Source organism: Octodon degus, unplaced genomic scaffold, assembly GCF_000260255.1.
Source record: "Octodon degus isolate 3935 unplaced genomic scaffold, OctDeg1.0 scaffold00155, whole genome shotgun sequence".
In the NCBI taxonomy this organism is placed as follows: domain Eukaryota; kingdom Metazoa; phylum Chordata; class Mammalia; order Rodentia; family Octodontidae; genus Octodon; species Octodon degus.
This window is the reverse complement of record NW_004524731.1, coordinates 620,077-638,525: the sequence shown is the minus strand read 5'-3', so window position 1 is coordinate 638,525 and position 18,449 is coordinate 620,077. Positions and strand designations below refer to the sequence as shown.

Genomic DNA, 18,449 nt, shown 5'->3' with positions numbered 1-18,449 from the left:
TTTGTATCCAGCTACCCTATCGAACTTGGTTATTAAATCTGCAAATCTTTTGGTGGAGTTTTGAGATTTTCTGTGTAGAGTATCATGTCATTGACCGCAGCAATTTAAATTATTTCTTTCCTAACCTTATTTTTTTCTCTTGAGTAATTACTCTGGTTAACATTTCTAGAATTATATCAAACAGGACTGGTGATAGTGGATATCATTATTTTTTTCTGGTTTTAGAGTGAAAGCTTTCAATTTCTAACCATTCAGTATGATGTTAGCTGTTGGTTTATCATGCGTAGTTTTTATCAGACTGAGATAAAGACCATTTATCCCAATGTTCTTTAGTAGTTTTTATTATGAATGTGTGTTTTTGTGAAATTGCTTCTTTGCAATCTATTGGGATAATCTTGTTATTTTTGCCTTTGGCTTTATAGATACGGTGTTTTACATTTATTGGTTTCCATGAATTGAAGCATCCCTGCAATCCTGGGATTGATCCCACTTGATCATGGAGTATCATCTTCTTGATGATTTTCTGCGTTCTTTTTGCCAGTACCTTATTCAGGATTCTTGTGTCTATGTTCATTAGGATATTGGCCTGCAGGTTTTTTGTTTTTTATTTTTTTGGTTGTGTCTTTCTCTGGTTTTGGTATTATGGTAATACTTATGTCCAGGAATGATTTTAGAGGATATTGTTTCCCTTTAGTCTTCAACAAACAGTTTAAACAATAATGATACCAGTTATTCTCTAAATCTTTTGTATAATTTAATTCTGAATTCCTTCAGGACTTGGACTTTTCTTTGTTGGTAATTTTTTTTATTGCAATGTCAATTTCATCTACTGATACCTGGTCATTAAGAATTTTTATATCTTCTTGATTGAGCATTGACAATTCATATGTGTCTAGGCAAAATATATATTTATTTCTTCTGTGTTTTCCATCTTATTAGAATATAGGTTTTCAAAGTAGATATTGATGATCTTCTGGATTTCTGCAGTATCTGTTGTGATTCCCCATTTTCATCCTAATTGCTTGAATTTGAGCCTTTTCTTTCCTCTTTTGGATGAGCTTTGCCAAGGGTTTATCAACTTTATTTAATCTTTCAAAGAACCAATGATTTATTGATTGTTTATATTGTTTTTTTGAGTCTCAATCGCATTAACATTTGCTCTTTTCTTCATAATTTGCTCTTTTACGTGAGCCTTGTGTTTGACTTGTTCTTCATTTCTTGAAGCTTGAGACTGCACATTAGGTTATTATTATTATTATTATTATTATTTAAATGTGTATAGTCAAGGGTCTGCAGGGTCTCACTATGTAGATTGGACTTGTAGTGATTCTCTGTTCTGAGCATTGCAAGCCCTGGGGTTACCACCACGCCCAGTCTCAGTCATCCTCTCAATGTGCCCTGGGGGCAGGGCGGCACCGCACACTGGGGATCTAACCCCGGCCTCTGTGCTCCTCCTAAGCAGGTACTTTAGTTTGCTGAGCTATCTGGCCTGACCTTAGGTTATTTAGTTGAGCTCGTTCTGTTTTCCTGATATAAGAATTTATCACTCTGAATTTCTGGCATAGGACTGCTTTCACTGCATCACTTAAGTTCTGTTATGTTTCATTGGTGCTATCATTTAATTGTAGACATCATTTAATTTCCTCTGGGACCCACTTTGTGTTCAGGAGAGTGATGTTTAATTGCCATGTGTTTATGACTTCTTATGATTTCTTTTGCTGTTGATTTCAAATTTCATGACACTATGGTCAGAAAATATACATGAAATGACTTCAGTTCCTCTGCATTTACTTAAGCATATTTTATGAGTTTATATGTGTTCTGTTTTGGAGCACGTTTCATGTGCTGCTGTAAACAATGTGTATTCTGATGTTGTGAGTAGAACACTCTCTGTATATCTACTAAGTCCATTTGTTCACAGGTTTGGTTTGACTCTGATATTTCCTTATTGAGTTTTTGTCCTGTTGATCAGTTTGTGAGAGTGGGGTGTTATGATCTCTCATTACAATGGTATTAGTGTTTATTTGATTTTTTTCATGTCTGTTAATATTTATTTTATGTAGTTCAGTATATTGTTTAGTGCATATATATTTATGATTGTTATCTCTTCCTAAAATTTTTACCTTTGCAAGTATGTAGTGACCTCTTTTGTGTCTTAGATCAGTCTTGGCTTGAAGTTCACATTATACACAATTAGAATAATTAGCCTGCATTTTTCTTGGTTCCTGTGATATGTAGTATGGTTTTCTGTCCTTTGACTTTGAATCTCTGAATTTTCTTTTCAGTTAAATGTGTTTCTTGAATGCAGCAGAGTGTTGTGTCTTGCTTCTTCATTCATCCTTTTTCTTCCTATTGGAGAGTTGAGACTGTTTACATTGATTTATATTGGTTTATCTTTTTCATGTTATTTTGCTGCTGTTGGTTGCGTGTCTTTCCTCTTTATTTAACTGCTTGTCCTGTCTGATACCTTCTTTTTCTTGGTGTTCTTGTGCTTCCTGTCTTCATTCTTTTTAATGTGTCCTTCAGAACATTCTGAAGTTTTGGTTTGGTAGTCATGAATTTCTTCAGTTGTTTTTCATCATGGAAGTGTCTTGTTTCTCTATTTTGAAAGATAGTTTTTCAGGGACCATCAATCTGGGGTAAAGTTTGTTTCCTTTTGGGATTGAACTACCTTGATAGGTTATGACCCTAGTATGAAATGCTGAATTATTATGGTGGCCATCTAGTATGACTGAAGCCCTTAAAACAACAGCTCATCTTCCCAGAGACCACCTCCCCTCTTCTTCTCCAGCTCAGCCCAGGGTGCAATTTCCTTTCACCTTTCCCACCACCTCAGGGAAGGCCCCAGTCAGCTCCTCAGGTGTATCTAAACATCCCCCTCGAGCCCCACCCCTGGCAAAGGCCATAAAAGCCTCAGCCTCCCTTTGTTCCAATCCAGGGAATTCCTTACCTTCCCCAAATTCTCTCCCTGTCCTCCAAGATAATGAAGCTCCTTTCCCTTTACAGTAAAGCCCCTTTCCCTTTTCCTCCTGCCTGTTTCTCTGCTGCGACACCCTCAGAACCTATCGTACCTCACTCCAAGCTCGCCTGGATTTGAGAGCTTGTGCTGAGAAATCTGATGTTATTCTGATGGGTTTCCCTTTGCACGGAATTGTTTCTCTTCTGTGGATGCTTTCAATATTCTATTCTTGTGCTGAATTTCTGAGAGTCTTTTTCAAAATTTGATACAGGGTCTCACCACATGGTTCAAACTAATTGTGATCTTCCTGTCTCAGCCTCCCTTAGTGCTGGGATTCCAGGCACGCTCCACCACACCTGGTTTGGGGGCCAGCACAGCGCATCTGGGGTTCTGGGGCTGGCATGGAATGCGGTACCAGGCATTGAACGTGGCTTCTTGCATTTTCCAGGAAGGCACCTGGACTGCCAAGCTGTCTCTCCAGCCCAAATTTCTGGAGTTTTGATTAATATATGCCTTGGAGTAGAGCTACTTTGATTAGGGATATTTGGAGTTCTACACACTTCACTTATTTGTGTGTCAAATTCTTTATTCATGTTTGGGAAGTTTCCTGTCATTATTTATGTGAAGAGGTTTCTTAAAAGATGTGTTTTGCTCTGTCTCCAGCTTTCTTACCAAATTCAATTAAACTTACATTGTTTAGGGCTGGCGAGATAGCTCAGCAGACTAAGCGTCCGCTTTGGCAAGCCCAGGCAGGGACCAGCGCTTGATCCCGGTCCCACATGCCACACCATCCCTGCCCTGGGGTGCACAGAGCTGGTGAACAAGGCCAGGCTTAGTGGCGCACACCTGTAGTCCCAGCGCAGGGGAGGCTGCAAATAGGAGGATCACTACGAGTTCAAGCTGCGTAGTGAGACCCTGTACCAGATACATAAATGAAAAAACAAAAAACAACAAACTTACATTGTTCTTTTTTAATTCATCTTTTGACTGTTGGATTGATATTTCATGGTCTCTTGATATTTTTAAGATACCTTTCTTTTCCAAGTCACTAGTCACCATCCTGTCTTCTACACCTGGTAGCCTACCCTCGCCTTCATTTAATCGGGTACATATACTTGGTTAGTTTGTTTCATGTATGCATTTGGTACAGGGTCTCACTATGCATCTCGGGCTTGTAGTGATCCTCTTATTTTCAGCCTCCTCAGTGCTGGTATTATAGGCATGCGCCACCATGCCCAGACTGGGTTGCTGGCTCAGCGTGCCCTGGGGACTGCATCCAGCAGGGCATGTGGGACTGGGGCTGGAACCCCGGTCTCTGTGCTTGCCAAAGCAGGTAGTTAGTCCTCTGAGCTATCTTGCTGGTGATACATATGCTTTCAGTGGAGTTGTTAATCTCCTGGATTTCTATTTGGATCTGTTCTATGAATTCCAATTTTGTTTTCTATGTTGGACATTCATTGTTTCCATTGTTTTACTGAGCTCCTCTATTTTTTTTTTAATGTGGCTGCCTTAACATATGTCATTTTGATCATCTTTTCTCTTGTACTTTGAGATTCGTTTTTCTATTAGCCTCTTCCAGTTTTTTTTCGCTTCTATTGATAACATTTCAGAGAGTTCCAGTGGTTGGTTTCTCATTTCCTCTATTTCATTGGGCTCTAGTCTTGTCCTGGATGGGCTGAAGGTTTCAGGTTGTGCTTTACTTCTGTGTCTCGTCATTTTCTGTTTTCTAGCTTTTATTTTATTTTGTTGTCTTTGTTGATGCTTGTAGATTTCTTGTGGTAAACAGCTTTATTCCAGTATCAAGGCTTCCTTCAGAAACGTCTTTTCCTTAGGGATGTCTTGTAGATATAGGTGATTCTCGCTCTTTATGTCTATCCCAGGAATCTGCCCTCCCAGTGAACTGAGGATAAGAATTAGTTGTCTATTTGACTCAGGGCTAAATCCTTTTGTACTAGACTATGATGATGTTAATGACCCTATATAATCACAGAGTTGTCATACATGGGGAAAAAACTGATTATAACAAGTATGGCATTCTGGCTAAAGTCATACAGTCAACAGTGACAATAGTCTTATTGCACAGCCTGCCTACAAGCAAACTATGCTAACTATTAAATCTGCAGCAAAATCTACAGTTACATAAGACCATCCAGCATATGCCATTAACTTCTGTATAATGATTTTCCCCCTAGTAAAGTGATTTTACCCTGTTGCATGTTAGGCTGGGGTGAGAAGAATAGCAGATGGGACAGGGAGATGAATGGGGTCCAAAAAGTAAGTGCAAGGCTGGAGGACAGAACATGATCACTCAGGGTTTGGGAAACTGGGAGACACAGGAGGGAAAGAATGCAAGCGAAAGCAAAGAAGTATTGAAGTGAACCAGCAAGAGAAGAGACAACGTTTGTATACGTGACAGTGTCATAAAATCAGGTGAGATAGTTGGCAAAGGAAAGAAGAGAAGGAGAAAAAGCCAAAAGGAAGGTAATGAAGCTAATTCATGGAAGAGAGTGGGAAGAATGACAAAGAAAAAAGAGGAATCACAAAACAAGAATAACCATAAAAAAAAAACAAGACAAACCTAAACTAAATGATAAAAGACCCTAACAAGACAAAAACAGGAAAACCAATCAAAGAAACATAGGAAGATAAATGTAGCCAAACTGCTCTGGTGTCCACAGGTCTGTGGTCAGTCCAGGTGGGATCTCAGAAACACGATCAAGGCTCTAGCCAAGTTTGCAGAGGGGTTTGTGCTCATTAATCTCCTTTGTTTTGAGAGTCTATGTGCTGAAGTGCAATACTGACTCATCAAGCTTATGGCCTGCTCGTATGTGTGCCCCTGTCCAGTCATTTGTGGGTCCTTGGGGACCCCTTCTGGACTAGTCTTGCCACATGTGTGCCCCTCCCCCCGCCTGGGCCTTTTCATTAATCTCCTTAGTTCTTGTAGCTTTATTCTCAACAGCTAAGCTATGCCATTTACCTCAGGGTCCACCAGTGAATTTATCCATGGACAAAAAGAATGTGGAATATATACACCATGGAATACTACTCAGCTGGAGAAAAGAGGAAGGCTTTTCATTTGCAGCTGTGTGGGTCAGCCCAGAAGATTTCATATGAAGTCAGATGACCAACTGCTGACAGGCCATGAGATCTCACTTATATATGAAATCTAAAGCAGTTGATCCCAGCTCTGGGTTCTTTGAGAGTAGAATAATCAGGCTAGAGGCAGGTGTGGGGAGAGGCTGAAGAAAAGCTGATTTACAATTACAGAGTTAAAGGTAAGAGGAATGCTGGTGTACTGCTTACTGCATGGCATGACTGTAGCCCACACTGGTGTATTCCAGAGTTCAACATAGCCGGAAGAGGGGATTCTGACCGTCTCTCTACAAACACGTGATAAATGCTTGAGGTGATAAATTTTCTAGTTACCTCAGATCAATCACTATGCAATGTGCATGTACACCTACGCTTTACAAGATACAAGGTTAATTCGTACAATTCTTTTGTTTAACTCAAAAACTAAATAAGCCAATATATTGTATTTAATACCAATATTGGGCCGATCACCTCTGAAGTGGGGGGGAAACCTCATTCAGAATGTTGCAAGGAGGATACGAGCTTGCAAGAGGTAAAGATGGTGAGTCCAGCCCCGCTGCATTGGGGCAGCGGAGGATGTAAGCACTGAGTGGCTCCTGGGACAGTAGGAGCACTTCCGGGGGAGGGTGGTCGGCGGCCTCAGTCCGCCTGTGAGCGGGAAGTGGTTCGCTGAACTCAGGTTTCCTACTCTGCTGGAGGGTGAGTCAATTACGTTTGCAAAAATCCACTCCTGGCTTTCTTTTTATTTCTTTATCTTTCCACATGAGTGGCTCATTTCAGCTAAAAATGTCAAATGTCATCTATCTATCTATCTATCTATCTATCTATCTATCTATCATCTATCTATCTATCTATCTATCTATCTATCTATCTATCTATCTATCTCTCTATCTAATCTATGTGCATGGCAGTTTTGAATTTTTGGGCATACTGGAGGTTTTCAAGTTGCCCTGCACCTTTGGAGATTTTTTCCTGCTCTATTTTTTATTACATCTTCCTAGAATTATCATGTGTGATGGCATAAACTAGATTGTTATAGGTTTCACCAAATGAGATGCTCCTGATGTCTCTGTATCCCATGAGTGGACAGGGATGTCATTCTGGTGGCCTTCTGAAGGGTCTTCTGGGAAATCCATGTCTTCCTGCTGGCTCACAACACCTCTCCCCAATCTGATGGAGCCAGATCCTGACCCAGCATGTCCCTCTCCTTCACCTCTACCTCTGTCTACACTATTTTCTACCTCTTCTTCCACTCCACCCAAGTTATCCATTTCTGTTCTGTTGGAAGGAAGATTCACCAAGAAATCTTTTATGGCCACACTCTTCTTTTATTTTAAGTTTCCAATCTCCATGAAGTCATATTTATTTATTAGCTGATATTAGCGTTTGTTTATTATCTTATATTTAGGTCTGTGTGATTTCAATTGGTTCTTAAAAGGTAAACTGTCCTACGAACTGGAGAGAGTTCTGCTTTAGCTCTGTAATTTTCAATTTTAGCTATAATAATGTAAATCCATGCAGTTAAATAAAACTGTATAAAACTGACTTAAGAACCACAACCTTGCCATTACCAGCCTCGTATGTGGGAGCTGCGTGGGCGGCACAGGCAGCAGTGAGCAGAGCATGGGGCTCTCCTTTGAGTTACAAGAAGATTTGCTCTGCAAATCCTGCAACTGCAAAGGGTAGAAGTGCATGATTTTAATTCTGTGCAGAAAAACAAAACAAAACAAAAAAACTTTAGAGATCAACATAGGTAATGTGGTACAATTGAAAGTATGGAAATCAGGACAGAGTTCAGTGACAAAGTGAAATCTGGGGAGAGAACACAGGGACATAGAAGGGGCTAGCGGAATCTGGGTAAGGACAGGTGCTGGAAGAGGGGTGCCAAAATAATCCAGTTCCCAACTTGGGAGTAATGATAATTATGTGAAGGACACAAAACCAGCTCCATGGGAGTTATAGGAACCTGGCTCAGGCAGCCCAATTTTCCCAGCTTGAATCCTGCTATGAGACCTCTTGTACACAATGCAGAAATGCTGGTGGGATGTGCAGCATTCCTTGAATCTTATTCCTTTGTTCCTGAATTCTGGGGTCACTCTCAGCATTCTTAGGATTTGTTGCCAAGGCTTGATTTAGAAGTGAAATTCTGTATCATCTCTAGCTTCTTATTAGCATTTTGTGTTCTCTTTAAAAAATAAACAAATAGATAAATAGGTAAATAGATTTATTGTAATTGCATATCGGAGTCCTCAGGAAGCTAAACAAGGAAAATTCAAGGAGACAAACACAGAGCACTTCCACAGGGATTTATTTAAGGAAAGAAAATATTGGAAGACATATCTCAGAGGAAACAGCAATTCTCTTGTAGGCCCCGAACATACTTTCATTTTTTTTCCTGGATGTTTAGCGGCAACAGAATCTGTAGACTCGATTCTGGAAAGTGCAGACTCCCAGGATGCGTTCTCCAGAACGGCAGTTTGTCTGTCTACAACGGCAGATCAGGCCTGCCCTTGGACCTGGGGACAGAGGGAAAACAGCGGGCGTCAAGCTCTGGGGACAGCCCTGGATGTGAAGCACGTCCTGAGAAGGTCCTTGCTGGGGGGTGTGGCCTCAGCTTAGTACACTAGGGAGAGCGGAATGAAGAGACGCAACGTGGCTCTAAACACGCAGGATCATACCTGGGCCATGAGCGCCTCGGTCATTCTCACATGTCTTCCTTTTCCCTGCTGCTGGCCTGTCACACGGTCACGTGCACACAGCCCCACACACATTTTCAGTTTCTATAGATCCTCCCAGTAGACAGGAAGGAAACACTCTCCCTGCTACTAACTCTGCGTTGAGACTCCGACAGAGCTGGTCTGTAGGCTTCTTCACATATTGATTAGTGAGTTTCTTAAGAGTGTCAGGGAATCAAGTTTTTCTTGAAGAAAGTTTCACAGACTCTAGCTCTTAATTTTCAATTAGGAAATCAGGTACAGGAAGTGAAATAAAGTCGGCTAAATCTAACCCAGCCCCAAGCCTGCTTCCACCCTCGCTGTCCACTCCCTGCGTGTGTGCTGTCGCCCTCTTTCACCTCCATCTTGCAGAGCAGGCCTTTCTTCCCAGGAGATGACTGCAGCCTGGTCCTCTTCCACGCCCTGCATCTCAGGCTCAGCCTGGTCAGCTCTTCCCTGGAGAGGCTCAGCCTGCGCCAGCAGGACCAGCAGGAGACTGGCAGCGAGGAAGGCGAGGGTCCTCATGGCTGGAGTCACCTGGAGGGAGGAAGAGGAGGGTTCTGTTGTGTGGGGAGCGAGGAGTCAGCCCGTACTTACTGTCCTGCCAGGAGCAGGCTCAGAGGCAGCGGGTGCAGGAGGGAGGCGTGCATCTGACGGCCTGGGCGAGAGCTGCCGTCCCTGCAGTGTCCCTGGGTGTGCCGTGAACTCGTGGCTTCTGCAAGGCCTTGCCTGTGTGTTCCCAGGCTGTCTTAGTTCAAGCTCATAATGATGATGGCTAATGGTATCTTTTCTTATTTTTACTATTTTGCTTGCATATTTACATTTTAACTGTAAAGGTAATGGTGCTTTCTTTCACTACTTTTGGAAAATAAGTGTGTCTAAACTTGTGTAGACAACCCTGTGACTTGGTAGGTCCTACTCTGCATATCCAAACAGGACAGCTGTGAGGTCAGTAATTGTCTCTTTGAGACCTGCAGCCATACAGCTCTGAGCATTCCATGTAGAAGGAAAACTCTGGACTGGGAACTCTGCAGTGATTGCTTGCATAGGATGCCAAAGGCTCTGGCCAAGAGAGCAGCGGCAGACGGGAGGGGCTGCCTCAGACCAGAAATCTGTGTCCAGCAGAGGACACAACGGGCATTTAGATGCCAATGGAATACCCATCTCTGACAGGACTAAACAAAAAAAAGAGGATACAAAGGAAGGACGATTTTGTATCTGTATATGCAGAATAGTTTAGATATACAGCTACTTTTGCTTAATTTGATAGAAGAAAGATTTGTACTAATAGTGTTTGGACAGGATATTCTGTCTGCTTCTTGTACTATGGAGAACCACTAAGAAGATAACTATGTGCAATGTATTAATTATTGAAACTGTCCTATTAATCAGTTTTGAAACTTTCTCATTCATACTTGTTTTTCAATAAAATAAAATTAAAAAATAAATTCTAGAGAGAAAAATAAGAAAACACAGAGCAGGAAGCGGTGGATAGTTCGCAGAGGGTCCTTTGACAAGGGAGTATATAGGCAAGCAACACCACTCAACAGCACCACACATAAGTAATCTGACTAAAAGAAGCATGCAAAGAAACAACAGACACTTTGCACAGCACAAGAGTATTTACAAGGCTACTGCTGCTTATCTCGGCAGGCCACAGAGGTCACCTCTGCCTTGAACAAAACCCACACATGTCTTTTGAATTCAGCAGGCAGAACCTGTATTCAGGGGCCACAAGGGTCCCCTACAGAAGAGTCCCTCAGGGAATCCAGGGGCTCCCAGAAGCAGCCTTCCATTTGGGGTCAGATGGGGTCTCAGCTTCCAGGAGAGGAACAGTGCGACAGCGCGAGAGGTGCTTCTTACTTACAGTCCCCAGAGCAGGGCAGCACTCCCAGAGGTGGTCGGAGAGCAGTCTCGTGTCCCAGCTGTCAAGAAGGGACCGACTGCTTGGTGGCAGGATAGACTTCCCATATTTATAAGGTACTTGCAAAGGTGTCCTCATTTGGAATTTTCGTCAAGCTTAGTGTCTGTTGCATACTCCAACCAGTGGTGGTGCAAGGGGAGTTGAGCAACTTGGTGTGGACCTGGGTCATGCCACAGCGCCCGAGGGGCTTCTTCACCTTCTCGGCGAATCCTGTCTTGGCCGCAGCAGGTGATTGTCACTGTCTCTTCAGTACTCTCCACGCAGTGCACCCTTTGGTGTTCAAGTCCGTGGCTTGGGCTGCGTGGCTGGAGCAGGGAAGCATTTAAGGGCAGCAGCCTCCTCTGGCCCACACATCACAGTTCATGCTGTTACTGTGATGAGGATGGACAAGGCAGTGGGAATGCGGAGGGGGAATTAGAATCCAGTTCCCAGGTAGTGTCCTCAGACAGGGGGCCTAATTAGGGCCATATCAAAACTGCTGGACAGCCCAGGTGAGATTCTGCATGGCTTCTGCGTGGGCTGGGCTTGTGGACGGGTGTTGGTGGACTCTCCCCGAGAGCTCAGTCTGCAGCAACAAGTGGTCTCCTGGAGGGAAGAAAGGCTGCCTGACCTGGCTGGTCCCGGGGTGAGTGACAAAGCAGTGGGCGGCAGCACCCAGGCCATGTGCCGTAAGAGCAGGGCATGGGAATTATGGGCCCTGGATGTCCCTAGCCTGGCTCCTCCCGCTGCACTTATAGCGGGAGGTTAGCTTCAGTCTGCCATACCTGTGGGGGTCTGCTCAAGATTCTTCACCCAAACCAGCCCAGGTCAGGCTTCTGAGCCACTCTGCACTTAGCAAGACCAGCGCGGACACCACAGCACATGTGGTCACTCTTGGTTTTGTTTCTCATCATCCTTCTTCTCAGGATGAGGGCACTAGACCTAGTTTATGCAAAAGGAAAAATGATAATGGATCCTTCCAAGGCAGTAAATATCTATGCTTCAGTGGCTGGCCCAAGTCCTGGTGGCTGGCCGATGTGGCCCTGAGAGTGGCTGTGTCTTCTGCTCTCACGGCAGGGCGGTGTTGGATCCCTGATGATATCTGCCTCAAGGAAGAAGCACTGTGTCACGAATAGACACAACCAAGTGGCAAATGGAGCTCCTCTCCTCGGTCCCCTGATGTCCATCGTAAATGTGGAAAATAGGAACAGACCACGCAACCCAGAGCTTTCACCTCACAAGGGAGGAAATTAAGAGCAGAATGTAATTACGCAGGTGCAGCAGGGCATCAGGCCCCCGAGGACTGTGTCGCATAGTGAGGAGACACACAGCACCGATGTGGACGCAAGGGGCAGCTGGACGCTGAGTGAGAGGACGGAGGGCATAGAGGCTCAGGGCAGGAGCTGGGGCCATGAAGCTGAGAGTCAGCGGGACGAGGGGAGAGACAGGTGGTGGCAAGAGTGAGCGCTGCGGGGGAGAGGCCTGGGCAGCGGTGAAGGAGCGTCACTGCCACGTGTGGGGTCAAAGTACTGAGGAGCCGGGGTGGGTGCAGACCGCACGGGACCTGAGAACTTTGCTCCTGAATCTCCGAGTTTCTGAAATAAATTGTGTGCCTTTGAGGGGCAAGGAAGCAGTCCAGAAGCCTAGCCAAGCAGCACGACTCCTAGGCTCAAGCCTTAGGCTTCAGCCACATGGCGCAGAAAAACACAGACCAGGAAGTGGAAGAGGCAGTGCTGTTCGCAGTTCTGCTTGCAGTAGCCAAGAGATGTCATCGACCTAAGTGTCCATCGGTAGGTGGTAGCTGGAGAGAATGTAGAGTATGGGCATGTGTGTCACACACACACATGCAAGCACACAAGTACACACACATACACAGTAGAGTGCTAGTCAGTCATCTAAAGATGAAATCCTGTCATTTTGCACAACTTAAATAAAGGTGGAGGACATCATCTTAAGTGAAATAAGACAGACATAGAGAGGTAAATGCCACATCGTCTTGCTTCGCTGTGGAAGCAAAAGCATGGATCTCAGGGAAGGAGATGGCGTGGGTGTGTGGCCATAATGTGAGGGCTTTAATTCCAATTCACAGCATCTGAATAAATTCTGGGAGGGGCCTATGCCTCAATCAGCGGATGAGTGTATATGCTTCTACAGCTGCGGATGTCCATGAAGAAGGATGAATTTAAATCCCTTGTAGGAGAATGGATGTACCTTGAGACCATAAAGCTAAGTGAAATGAATCAGACTCAGGTTAAACATCACATGGTACTCTTCTATGACAAACCCAAAATATAAGTAATTCAATGAGCAAAATAAAAGACAGTATGAAGCAGGGGAAGATGAGGAGAACGAGGGCATCTGGGGATGAGGGCAGAGGGAAAATCAGAGGGGAAGGAGAGGTAGAGATGCTTACAACGTGGTGTCTCTCTGCACAGTTCTCCAGGATGAATGTAATCACGCATCTTGAATATACGCCCACAAGAGCAATAGAGAACAGGTCAGCGCTTACCCAAGACTGGACATGGAATGTGGACTTGTCAGCAGAGGCTGGATGGGGCGCCCAGGACTACAGCTAAGAGCAGAAATGAGTCCTGGTGACTGTTGCTCAATAACAGGGCTGTAGTCAATAATAATGTCTTCTATATTTCCAAAGAAATAGAGGAGAGGATTTGAGGTATTTCATCACTATTGAGTGATAAATGTAGGAGATTGGGGTTATGCTAATACCCTGATTTGATAACTTCACAATGTAGACATGTATCCAAGCTTCACACTGTACATCACTGTAATTGGTCAACTTGAAAATGAATGCACAAACTCCCGAATTTTACAAGAAAAGTTGCATCAAACAGTTCAAAAATGGGAAGGAAAAATTTATAAGACTAATGCAATTGGGGTCAAGGCTTTGCAACAGGGAGGGAAGCTGGATCAACTCCCAGGAAACATACGGCCTGCAAGGTTTCTCACCCTGGGGTAGCTGGTGGGAAGGTACTGGAGGATGTTAGCAGGAGGTTGTCCAATGTGACTGTGCCAGTTGGGTTTGCTAATCACTACTAACCAAGACTAGGCTAATAACTGCCCACAGAAACCTAAAGGCTGCTTTCTTGGAAATTTACTTCAAAGGGCTCAATCTCCAAAAGTAGTTTCCCTTTTCACTTAGTCCATGAGCAACTTTTTTAAAATGAAAAACATCTTGCAGTTCTATAGTAAGTATACTGCATGTTTGTATTGCATGAGTTAAGTTCATGTCCTGCACGAAGCTGAGAAGGCTGCACTGGTTGTTTTGAGACACTCACCTCTCTGCTATCTCTGTCCCCAGGTAGGTTTATGTCACAGCCCAACCCGGACTGTCACAGCAACCACCACGTGGGATGCTCCTGGCGTCCCTTCACCCACACACAGAAGCCGGGGACATGGCCTCTGACACCTCTTGCCTCATAGTCGATGGCTGCTTCTGAGCTGTCTGCTGTGAATTCCGTTGAATCTTCTCCTGCAGTGCCACTCCCGAACCTAATGAGGTCAGGCCTGGCCCTGCTTGTCTTTGTCCTCATAGCGCTGTCCGACAAGGTGCAGCTCAGCCTTTCTTGCGCTCCGACAACACGGCCATCAGCTTTTGTGGCCACACCTGTGAGAGTTCTCCGTGAACTTTTCTTCACAATCCCGCTCTATCTTCTTTCAGAAATTCTAGCACTTCATGATGTTAGAATTACCTCTTGTGCATGTTCTCTGCTTTCGTTAGCTCCCAGGGATGTTAATTCACTTTTAAAGGTAAACAGTTACCAGGTCTGGCTATGTAGGTGGAGTTTTCTCTGTAGGTTTTGCTTTCTTCAGTTAAGTTCAGTGATAATGGTGTAGTTTTATGTTGTGACAAATAGGATAGAAATATTAATTAATAATTATCTTCTTTTTTAACTTATAATATGTTAGGTAGTTTTCTAAGAACTAGGTAGAAAAGTGAGAAAAGTGTGATGCTTTCATTATGGTTTAGGGACACAAAGCTCATAGACAAGACATAAAAATTACATAGATGTCTCTCTCTCTCTCTCTCTCTCTCTCTCCCTCTCCCTCCCTCCCTCCCTCCCTCCCTCCAGAGGGAACATGATACAATTTAAAACATAAACATCAAGGTCCAGAGAGATAGCTCAGCAGACTAAGGTGGCAGCTTAGGCAAGTGCAGAGAATGCAGTTTAATCCGGGCACCAAATGCTGATCCATCCCTGCCCCCAGGGCATGATAAGTCTGCCAGCATCTGGGCGTAGTGGTGCAGAGCTGTAATCCCAGTGCTGGTGAGGTTGAAAATAGCAGGATCACTATGAATCTGAGCTGCATAGTGAGACCTTGTAACAACCACATACATTAAAAAATTAAATTAAAAAATCAGAACGTTGTACATTCCTGAATAAAACAATGAAACTTAAAAAAATCAGGATGTAACTCAGTGACAAAGAGAAATTTTGAAAGCAGCTCTAGAGCTGGGGGAGCTGGGTTAAGAGCATAAGAAGGAGGCTAGAACAGCCCTGCTCACACTTGGAATGCACAAGTGACACCAAGGACAAGAACATTTCAGGCCAGTGGCATCGCAGTAGTTTCCAAAACATGTCTGGTCTTCCCAGGCCGAACCCTCTGAGAGCCTTATGTGTAGAGGGAAGGGTACCCCTGTGTGTGTCAGATCGCAGACTCCCTGTGTTGTCCCTGTGCTGCCTGTGGTATGTGCCTAGCTAGGGATGGGGCCTGGACTCTTGCGCTATTCTCAGACAGACAGACAGACAGGCCCTCAGTCTGGGGCTGAGACCCCCTCCAAGTCCGAATGGCGGAGACATGGGAAGCAAGACCTGGATCCCACTTGGGCTTTTGGCCTTGTAGTGGGCTTTGAGTCACTTTCATGTCTGAACCCATGAAGACGGCGTTCGTGCCTAGAGTACTGAATAATCCCACTCGAAACACTGTTCTTGCCACCAAAAACAGCATCTCTCTGTCACTATGGTCCTTCCTGCAGCATCTCAGCAGCAAGAGCAGCCATGTTCTGACCTCATGTATTCTGTTTCCAAACGTGAGCTGCGGAATCTCATTCAGGAAGTCCCTGATCCCTAGTCAGTGTGAGAAGTCAGGGTCACTCTGGGCTCCTCACTGAGGCTTTGTGGTCACGACCTTGCAGGCCCTTTGAAAGACATGGCAGACGGGTGTCAAGGGCCTGCAGCATCCAGGCAGAGCAAAGGAGGAAGTTCATGTTCTACCCCACCAACATGCCGGATTTGCTCATTGGAGATATGGCGGCTAGGTACGGGCATGAGCGGCGGAGTGGGGAGGAAGGCAAGCTCAGGAAGAGCGAAGTCCTCAAGTGACCTCCATGACACTGGGGGCGGCACTGGGCACAGAGCAGCAGGGGAGCTGAGGCCACTCCAGCCTCGACTCTGCAGATCCGAGAGGCTCAGCTCCCCTGGTGTTTCCTCAGGAGAGCCTGTCACTGGTCCTTGTTGGTTGATATGGATGGTATGTTGGGCCACACAGCCTTAGACTAGACTACAGCACCAATAGGATTCCCAGGGCTCTGGAGAAGTGCCTTTTGTTTCTTCCTTTATCTTGGGTTATCCTCTGAGGCTCACTTTATGGGCAGTACCAGGTTCTCTGCTTTATAGCAAGTTAATGCAAACGGCACCAGAGGATATGTGGATGTGAATATGCGTGAATGAAGAAAGATCTTATCCAGAACACAGCTCGTCATACGAGGTGTGATCAAAATTTATGGTGAATATATAAATTCAAAAATGTATTGCAGTAAAGGACTATTCCCATGCATCTTCCTCAAAGCCCTTCCCAGCACTTTACACACACCTGGCACATGGTTCTTGCCACTTTCTGCAGCTGTTGTGGAAATCTTCTTTGGTGAGTTTCTTTACAAGTTCTGGCTAAAAACAGTGGAGCCAACCCAGTGCCAACCAAGGGAAGGCAGGCTTGTGCCATCCTCCGCCTTCTTCACCAGACCTGGCACCACCTGACCTCCGGCCCTTCCCAGAACCACAGTGATTGCGGGAGATGGCCATTTGGACCTGGTCAGGGCGCTGAGGCAGCCGGGACAGCACAGCCACGGTCAGGGACAGGCGCGCATTGGTAGCGCAGAGCTTTTCGCAGTCTGGGGCTCCTTGCTGTCCATGTGCATTGTGTCCTTGTCTTCATCCTTGTCTAATGTTACTGAAAGCTGTCTCACTAGCACTGGTACAATCTCTGCTTTAAAAGGCAGAAGTCTGAGTTGGGTGTGGTAAAAAACCCCACAAACTAACAGCACTTTGGAGGAAGAAAATTGATAAGATGCTGCATCTGTATAATGTTGAAGTTCACAATGATTGTTTTATTTTAAAAGTGGGAACGATGGAGAGAAACATGGCAGGTGGACAGATCGGCATCCTCTTTTGAGTTTCTTTATCAGTTTGTGTCGAAATCCTTTTATCATTCCTCAAATTCCTACTATTTGTATATCATTTCATTTTTTAATTTTTATTTATTTATTTATTTATTTATTTTTGGTACAGGGTCTCATTACACAGTTCTAACTCATAGTAATCCTCTTGTTTTCATTCTCCCAAGCAGCTGGGATTACAGGCATCTGCCACCACACTTGGACCCCAATCACTGGCACAGCATGTGGTACTGGGGATTGAACCCCAGTCCCTACACTTACCTAAGCAGGCTCTTAGTCTGCTGAGTTATCTCGCCAGCCCTTGTATTTCACTTAAGACTCTGGTACCTTTATCCTAAGGATCCTAAGAATTTAGGGTAGTGTTTTTTTGTTTGTTTGTTTGTTTTTTGTAGGGATTGAACCCAGGACCTTGTGCTTGCCAGGCAAGCACTTATTCTACTGAACTATCTCCATGGCCAAAGATAGAGGTTAAATACAGAATATTTGGAACAATCTTTTGCTGCAGGTTCAATGACACTGAGTAGGACAATTGAGCTCTTCAGGTCTTTTTTTCAACCACAACTTAGTTAATCAAACAGTCAGCATCTTTGAGTATGCTGCGAATGACTTGGAAAGCTGCTAGCATTGCGGTCCTTTGTCAACGCTGAGATTATCAGTGCTGTAGACTGCCAGAAGTGCCTGAAAGGAGAACACCTGGGCCACTGTAGCTTTCTTATTTTTGTTCAACTTTTATTTTTTGTATTTATTTGCAGCATATAGTGATTGTATTCTCATGAGGAGCTGATACACATTTTAATTCTGTTTTCATACTTTTTGTTTTCCAGCCATCTCTTCGCTGTCTTCCCTTTTGCAAAAGCTCTGTCTCACTAGCTTTCTGTGATCTATATTTAATTTCACCCTTTATATATATTTTGGATTTTTCATTCAAAAGAAACCATGTGGTGTTCCACTTGCGTGTCCGCTTGCTTTCACCTCACGTTTGGTCCCAAAGTGAATCTGATTTCCTACAAATGACTCAAGTTTCTCTTTACAGCAGAGTACTTACCAGCTGTTCACTCTTAGACATGAAATTTTAATTCTACAGACTTCAACTTTTTATATAAAACAAGCTTATTATAGATTTTCCCCATTTATTGTGGTATGAAGACAGTCTAATGTGACTTCAGAGATATCCCGTGTATCGAAAAACTACATAAGATAAGGTGAACACTTACGGTAGGTAAAAAATATTCATTTTAGCTAATACTTAGTGATTAATGAGCACTTTTCATCCACTGTAATAATAAATTTGCACAACAAGCTCATCAAGTGGCTGTTTCTATTAGGTAATTTTTGTGGGTTTGAAAAGGAACTTGAGGGAGGTCA

The 18,449-nt window shown here is 44.1% G+C and overlaps 1 protein-coding gene across 1 annotated transcript in view; it reads right to left on the bottom strand.

Moving 5' to 3' along the window:
• LOC101567557 (neutrophil defensin 4-like) overlaps nucleotides 1–10,700 on the bottom strand; it is a 27,391-nt gene extending 16,691 nt beyond the window's left edge. Inside the window, exons 1-2 of the mRNA XM_023702639.1 lie at nucleotides 10,634–10,700; nucleotides 9,126–9,303 (exon numbers count right to left, since the gene is read on the bottom strand). Coding sequence (XP_023558407.1) covers nucleotides 9,126–9,291 — 166 coding nt within the window. The 5' untranslated portion in view covers nucleotides 9,292–9,303; nucleotides 10,634–10,700. The remainder of the gene's footprint in view (nucleotides 1–9,125; nucleotides 9,304–10,633) is intronic.
• Between the last annotated feature and the right edge of the window lie 7,749 nt (nucleotides 10,701–18,449).